Source organism: Entelurus aequoreus, linkage group LG14 (genome assembly GCF_033978785.1).
Source record: "Entelurus aequoreus isolate RoL-2023_Sb linkage group LG14, RoL_Eaeq_v1.1, whole genome shotgun sequence".
NCBI classification, from domain to species: domain Eukaryota; kingdom Metazoa; phylum Chordata; class Actinopteri; order Syngnathiformes; family Syngnathidae; genus Entelurus; species Entelurus aequoreus.
Genome location: NC_084744.1, coordinates 52652975 through 52661610, shown reverse-complemented (window position 1 = coordinate 52661610; position 8636 = coordinate 52652975). Strand labels below are relative to the sequence as shown.

The 8636-nt window shown below is 32.6% G+C and overlaps 1 protein-coding gene across 9 annotated transcripts in view; it reads right to left on the bottom strand.

Annotated features, from left to right (window-relative positions):
* Positions 1–8636, bottom strand: part of tcf7 (transcription factor 7) — a 108289-nt gene that overhangs the window by 23193 nt on the left and 76460 nt on the right. For all 9 annotated transcript variants that reach the window (XM_062070166.1, XM_062070167.1, XM_062070168.1 and 6 more), the window contains exons 4-5: positions 6654–6780; positions 3690–3777 (exon numbers count right to left, since the gene is read on the bottom strand). In XM_062070166.1, coding sequence (XP_061926150.1) covers positions 3690–3777; positions 6654–6780 — 215 coding nt within the window. The remainder of the gene's footprint in view (positions 1–3689; positions 3778–6653; positions 6781–8636) is intronic.

The window sequence follows — 8636 nt, the reverse complement described above, 5'->3', positions numbered from 1 at the left end:
AAAAAAATTAAATGTGCAATAATAGCACATGTTTTTATATTGTCAATAAAGTCAACATTTTACACAAAATAAAATGTGTAATAATAGCACATGTTTCTATGTTGTCAATAAAGTCAACAACATTTTACAAAAAAATTTAATGTGTAATAATAGCGCAAGTTTTTATGTTGTCAATAAAGTAACGATTTTACAAAAAAATTAAATGTGTAATAATAGCGCATGTATTTTCATGTTGTCAATAAAGTAAACCATTTACAAAAAATTAAATGTGTAATAATAGCGCATGTTTCTATGTTGTCAATAAAGTCAACAACATTTTCTCAAAAATTAAATGTGTAATAATAGCGCATGTTTTTATGTTGTCAATAAAGTAAATGTTTTACAAAAATGAAATGTGTAATAATACTGCATGTTTTTATATTGTCAATAAAGTCAACAACATTTTACAAAAAATTAAATGTGTAATAATAGCGCATGTTTCTATGTTGTCAATAAAGTCAACAACATTTTACAAAAAATTAAATGTGTAATAATAGCGCATGTTTTTATGTTGTCAATAAAGTCAACAACATTTTCTCAAAAATTAAATGTGTAATAATAGCGCATGTTTTTATGTTGTCAATAAAGTAAACATTTTACAAAAAATGAAATGTGTAATAATACTGCATGTTTTTATATTGTCAATAAAGTCAACAACATTTTACAAAAATAAAATGTGTAATAATAGCGCATGTTTCTATGTTGTCAATAAAGTGAACATTTTACAAAAAATTAAATGTGTAATAATAGCGCAAGTTTTTATGTTGTCAATAAAGTAAACATTTGACAAAAAATTAAATGTGTAATAATAGCACGTTTTTATATTCTCAATAAAGTCAACATTTTACACAAAATAAAATGTGTAATAATAGCACATGTTTCTATGTTGTCATTAAAGTCAACAACATTTTACAAAAAATTAAATGTGTAATAATAGCACAAGTTTTTATGTTGTCAATAAACTAAACATTTTACAAAAAAATTGAATTTGTAATAGCGCATGTATTTTCATGTTGTGAATAAAGTAAACATTTTACAAAAAATGAAATGTGTAATAATAGCGCATGTTTTTATGTTGTCAATAAAGTCAACAACATTGTACAAAAAATACAATTTGTAATAATAGCGCATGTATTTTCATGTTGTCAATAAAGTAAACATTTTACAAAAAATAAAAAGTGTACATAGCGCATGTGTCTATGTTGTCAAAGTCAACAACATTTTACAAAAAATAAAATGTGTAATAATAGCGCAACTTTTTATGTTGTCAATAAAGTAACGATTTTACAAAAAAAATTAAATGTGTAATAATAGCGCATGTTTTTTCATGTTTGCAATAAAGTAAACATTTTACAAAAAAACCAATGGGTAATAATAGCACATGTTTTTATGTTGTCAAAGTACACATTTTACAAAAAATTAAAAGTGTAATAATAGCGCATGTATTGTCATGTTGTCAATAAAGTAAACATTTTACAAAAAAATTAAATGTGTGATAATAGCACATGTTTCTATGTTGTCAAAGTAAACATTTTACAAAAAATTAAATGTGTAATAATAGCGCATGTATTGTCATGTTGTCAACAAAGTCAACATTTTACAAAAAATTAAATGTGTAATAATAGCGCATGTATTGTCATGTTGTCAACAAAGTCAACATTTTACAAAAAATAAAATGGGTAATAATAGCACATGTTTTTATGTTGTCAAAGTAAACATTTTACAAAAAATTAAATGTTTAATAATAGCGCATGTATTGTCATGTTGTCAAAGTAAACATTTTACAAAAAATTAAATGTTTAATAATAGCGCATGTATTGTCATGTTGTCAAAGTAAACATTTTACAAAAAAATTAAATGTGTAATAATAGCGCATGTTTCTATGTTGTCAATAAAGTCAACAACATTTAAAAAAAAATTAAATGTGTAATAATAGCACATGTTTTTATGTTGTCAAAGTAAACATTTTACAAAAAATTAAATGTGTAATAATAACGCATGTTTTTATGTTGTCAATAAAGTAAACATTTGACAAAAAATTAAATGTGTAATAATAGCACGTTTTTATATTCTCAATAAAGTCAACATTTTACACAAAATAAAATGTGTAATAATAGCACATGTTTCTATGTTGTCAATAAAGTCAACAACATTTTACAAAAAATTAAATGTGTAATAATAGCACAAGTTTTTATGTTGTCAATAAAGTCAACAACATTGTACAAAAAATACAATTTGTAATAATAGCGCATGTATTTTCATGTTGTCAATAAAGTAAACATTTTACAAAAAATAAAAAGTGTACATAGCGCATGTGTCTATGTTGTCAAAGTCAACAACATTTTACAAAAAATAAAATGTGTAATAATAGCGCATGTATTTTCATGTTGTCAATAAAGTAAACATTTTACAAAAAATAAAAAGTGTACATAGCGCATGTGTCTATGTTGTCAAAGTCAACAACATTTTACAAAAAATAAAATGTGTAATAATAGCGCATGTTTCTATGTTGTCAATAAAGTCAACAACATTTTACAAAAAATAAAATGTGTAATAATAGCGCAACTTTTTATGTTGTCAATAAAGTAACGATTATACAAAAAAAATTAAATGTGTAATAATAGCGCATGTTTTTTCATGTTTTCAATAAAGTAAACATTTTACAAAAAAAACAATGGGTAATAATAGCACATGTTTTTATGTTGTCAAAGTAAACATTTTACAAAAAATTAAATGTGTAAAATAGCGCATGTATTGTCATGTTGTCAATAAAGTAAACATTTTACAAAAAAATTAAATGTGTGATAATAGCACATGTTTCTATGTTGTCAAAGTAAACATTTTACAAAAAATTAAATGTGTAATAATAGCGCATGTATTGTCATGTTGTCAATAAAGTCAACATTTTACAAAAAATAAAATGGGTAATAATAGCACATGTTTTTATGTTGTCAAAGTAAACATTTTACAAAAAATTAAATGTTTAATAATAGCGCATGTATTGTCATGTTGTCAAAGTAAACATTTTACAAAAAATTAAATGTTTAATAATAGCGCATGTATTGTCATGTTGTCAATAAAGTAAACATTTTACAAAAAAATTAAATGTGTAATATTAGCACATGTTTTTATGTTGTCAATAAAGTCAACAAACTTTGCTCTTTGGCCATTTTGTAGCGAAAAAAAAGGGATCGTACTTTAACGAACTCCTCTCAGGCACATTGACCAAATTAGTCGCAGTTAAAACGACAGATACTACATATAAGCTATAATAAATTGCGAACAAATTGTGCCTACGCCATAAGATGTGGGTTTAGCATGGCGCCAAACTTTGCTCCGATGGTTCGCCCAAACACACAAAGCGTTTAAACTCAGCTTCACAAATTTCATATTATTGTTTTTTTACCGAAATCGGTATCCTTATTTTAAATATCAGAATAAAAACAAGAACGATGACTACAGCAAGGCTTCTGGTACAATATAATCATAAACAAAGACGCTGGTTTCCACGGCGACAGGACACTGGGTTAGTGGTGACGTAATGTCGATAAAAGGTTATAACGGGGATGATAACTGTAGCATTTTTGTGACAAGTCCAAGATCTGAAAGAAGTAGGAGTGATTACAGTCCCCGCCATGGACGCCACTCACCAGCCCATGGAGGGAGCGATCTGGCCCACGCCGCCTGCGGGGAGAGGGTAGTAGCCCGATAGGTCCTGGGATTGGTGCCTGAGAACGCCTGTGGGACAAAGACACACATATTACGTGCCTAATTGTCTCTAAGGACGCCATTAGGCTGGGACTTTAGAGTGAAGCTGAGTAATTAGCGCTATTAGCAGTGTGGGAACCCCACATTAAGACCCTGCTGGACCACCATCTTTATTTCAGCACAGTTTAGCAAAGCGCCTTAAAAGTTGTCCTTTCCAGCAGGGTGTCTTCACACGGTAAATATCAAAGCAAGTCATTTGTCAACAGGCAGCACCCGGCACTTAGCCCGAGCCGCTCGCTAACCTGTCCTTGCAGCGCAGGAATGCTGCAAAATGACTGTAATTTGGCCGCGCCTACAGGGCTGGGGGGGGGGCTTTAGGACCCCGAGAGAGCTAATAAATCCAGGAATGGGACTGAGTCAGTCGTCCTGTCTCGCCGATCTCCGTCGGACCACGCCCTTCCTCCCCCACACCGTCCCTCAACGTCGCTCTTTCCCTCTTCTTTCATCACACACCTTGGCTGAACTCACCTGACACACCTGGGCAACAGCCTGGTCACACTTTTTTATAACTATTCAGTCAAATAAAAGTCGATACCATAAAATAACTGTTATGACTATCTCATTTCTAAAATCTCCTGAAAGTTTTACCAAAATCCGCCCATAACTTTTTGCGTTATGTTGTTGTTTTCCACCAAATAGGCAAAAAGACTTATGGAATATTAATGAAAGGACCAATGAAATTGCCAAGTGTTTGTTTTGTTTGTCAGGGTTCACTCTCAGCACCTGGACGCGTTTGTTCTAAAGCGGAAATAAGTCATCCACTCTTTTTGTCTCTGTGGGTGGGGGCGGAGAAGCTGGCATACAGACAGACAAGTTCAGACTAGGGTTGTCACGATACCAATATTTTAGTACAGGTACCAAAATGTATTCTGATACTTTTCTAAATAAGGGGGACCACAAAAAAATTGCATTATTGGCTTTATTTTAACAAAAAAACCTTAGGGTACATTAAACATATGTTTCTTATTGCAGTTTTGTATTTAAATAAAACAGTGAACATACCAGAAAACTTGTCTTTTAGTAGTAAGTAAACAAACAAAGGCTCCTAATTAGTCTGCTGACATATGCAGTAACATATTGTGTCATTTATCATTCTATTATTTTGTCATAATTATGAGGGACAAGCTGTAAAAAAATTATTATTAATCTACTTTTTCATTTACTCTTAATATCTGTTTTTTCCCATTTTAACATGTTCTATCTACACTTCTGTTAAAATGTAATAATCACTTATTCGTCTGTTGTTTGGATACTCTACATTCATTTTGGATGATACCACAAATTTAGGTATCGATTCGATACCAAGTAGTTACAGGATCATACATTGGTCATATTCAAAGTCCTCATGTGTCGAGGGACGTATTTCCTGAGTTAATAAACAAAATATGAATTTTAAAAAAAGAATAAAAAATATCGATGTAATCATAGTAGTATCGACAAGATACACTCTTGTGCTTGGTATCATTACAGTGGATGTCAGGTGTAGATCCACCCTTGGCATTTGTTTACATTGTGACCCCGGTGAGCTATTGTATCTTCCTATGGTGTGTAGTGAAGCATGTTTAGCTATTCCTCGTCCTGTAGTGATAATGATACTTGTAAGAAACTTACTTTATATGTCGCCATGGAGACAAGGATTGGTGATTTTGAAGTAGCTAAAATACTGTTGCCTGCGGATGGACGTTCGCCGCTAGCTAGACTAGCCATGTCTTAAAGCACCTCTTCCTGAGGGCGTTTCAGTGTTATAACTTCACCTTTATCTTTAGTTTTTAAGCCAAAATGCGTCCGTTCTCCCTTTTCTGTCTACACACTGTGTCTGCTTGTAAGTACTCCGTGATTGTGCACTGCCGAACATGCTCCTCTGCTCGCAAAAGAGCAGGGGGTGTATATTGTAGCGTCCCGGAAGTGTTAGTGCTGCAAGGCGTTCTGGGTATTTGTTCTGTTGTGTTTATGTTGTGTTACGGTGCGGATGTTCTCCCGAAATGTGTTTGTCGTTCTTGTTTGGTGTGGGTTCACAGTGTGGCGCATATTTGTTTATACGGCCACCCTCAGTGTGACCTGTATGGCTGTCGACCAAGTATGCATGGCATTCACTAGTGTGTGTGAAAAGGCGTAGATATTATGTGACTGGGCCGACACGCAAAGGCAGTGCCTTTAAGGTTTATTGGCGCTCTGTCCTTCTCCCTACGTCCGTGTACTACTCTGTACAGCGGCGTTTTAAAAAGTCATACATTTTACTTTTTGAAACCGATACCGATAATTTACGATATCACATTTTAAAGCATTTATCGGCCGATAATATCGTCAGTCCGATACTATTGGCAGTCCGATATTATCCGACATCTCTAGTTAGAATGCATAAAAAAAAGAAAAACACATGTGCCCTTGTCTTACATAAGGATTGTGAATGATAGGCAACATTCCACAAAAACTGCAGTTCCCCTTTAACAAACCCAACATCTTTTGTAGCTAATAACACTTTGTATTTATTTGGATGTTTTCTTTGATCTCTTCACAATAAAAAGTCAAACATCTCGATGTCTAAAGCTGACAATTGCACTAAATATGTTATTTTGAAACATTTTCATCACTTTATAAATAAAGTGATGAAAGAAAAGGATGAGGTAACAATGTGGGTGTGTTTAAGTATTAGTAAAAACACATCACCTGACCTGTGATAAAGGTGTGTGCATCACAACAACATCATCCAGGTGTTAGCATCAGGAGCTGAGTCACCTCCTTACCAGTCATGGGAACAGCTAAAGGTGTCTTTGTTTGCAGGGATGTTTGTTTTATGTCTCACGCGCGCCTGCTGAGCAAGCAAATATCCGTGTGTGTGTCTTCACCTGTCTTCTGGCTCATGTCAGTAGGCAGGTGTGATGGGCTCGGGCTGAAGTGCTCGTTGCTGTACGGCAGCAGCGACGTGAGAGCGTGCATCCCGTGCGAGGGCTGCACCACCGACACTTTGTTGGACTGCAGGAAACAAAAGAAGAAGAAGCGGCGTGAAATGACGCACTGACAAAATGACCACGAAAAACGACACAACGATGTCATATGTGATGCAGTTCTTATCCAGCACCCGATGCTGGCTGACTATAACACGAACTAACGTTCCTGGGTTTACATCTTTAACCGGATCTGCACCAAAATACAAAGAAAATAAATATAGTAGAATGGATGACAATCAAAATATTGGAATGTCTAGTATATATATATGTGTATATATATATATATATATATATATATATATATATATATATATATATATATATATATATATATATATATATATATATATATATATATATATATATATATATATATATATATATATATACACGTTAGGTCAGGAAAAAAACACAGAGGCTATTTCATCCCTACAAGCCTGTTGCACAGGTTTCCCTGCTCTCCAGGAAATGTTATAAAATCCCCTGAAGAGCAGGGAAACCTGCGAAACAGGCTTGTCGGGATGAAATGGCCTCTGTGTTTTTTTCCTGACCTAACGTATATTCCGCTCTACCCCGGTATGGAATAGAATAGAATAGATCTTTGTCATTGTACATTGTACAACGAAATTGCAAGCAAACTAATTTAGCGCAAATTTATAATGATGTCATAAAGGGGGGGGGGGGTTGTTCTCCCAGGATGCAAACAGACTATTCCGGACAGGACTTGAAGGTAGGAACATATTTAATAATCAATTAATCCTACACATCAGAAAAGACAGGTACTAAAACAAAAGGAAAGCGTGCCGTTCCCACGAGAGGCTAAAGAACAAAAAAAACTTAACGCAGGAAACATAGACGCTAAGACTTAGCATGAACTATGGACATAGAACAAACAAGACTTACTGTGGCATGAAACAACTAACATAACTATGGCATAGCACAACATGAAACTGTGGCATGAAACCAAATATGACGCCCCGGACGACTGACTGGCAAAGACAGGCTTAAATAATGGTCTCTTGATTGGAGCAGGTGCGTGTCCCGAACACCAGAGGCAGGTGAAACTAATAAGTCGCCATGGTAACTAAAACAAACAAGGGTGCACAAAAACAGGAACTAATGGAGTCTAAAACTAACAGAACATAACAAAAAACATGATCCGGACCACGGATCATGAGAAATGACACATAAAAAAAATAAGAAAATGGTACTAAGATAAATAGATAAAAATAATAATAAGTACTGAGCACTGTATAACGGATAAACCACAGAAACCTTGAATATATATATATATATATATATATATATATATATATATATATATATATATATATATATATATATATATATATATATATATATATATATAATACAATATATATAAATATATATATATAAAAACATTACCATTCTTATTCATTCCGATTCTAAATTGATTCATAATTTAAAAAAATCGATTAAAAAATAAAATACACACACACACACACATATATATATATATATATATATATATATATATATATATATATATATATATATATATATATATATATATATATATATATATATATATATATATATATATATATATATATATATATATATATATATATATATATATATATATATATATATATATATATATATATATGTATATATATATATATAATGTGTCCAAACTCTCACAGTCTTGCTATATCGCTTCCGGTTGCTGGACAACCACTGAGTTAGCATTTTAGCCACGTAGTTAGCCTTCGGCTTGCGTCGCTTTCATTTTGAAGACTTTATCAACGAAGGGGGATTTGTTCCCTAGCAAGTCTTTAATTGTGATGACGTCGAAAAAGATAACGCAACGGACCTTTATTACAGTGAAGGATAAGG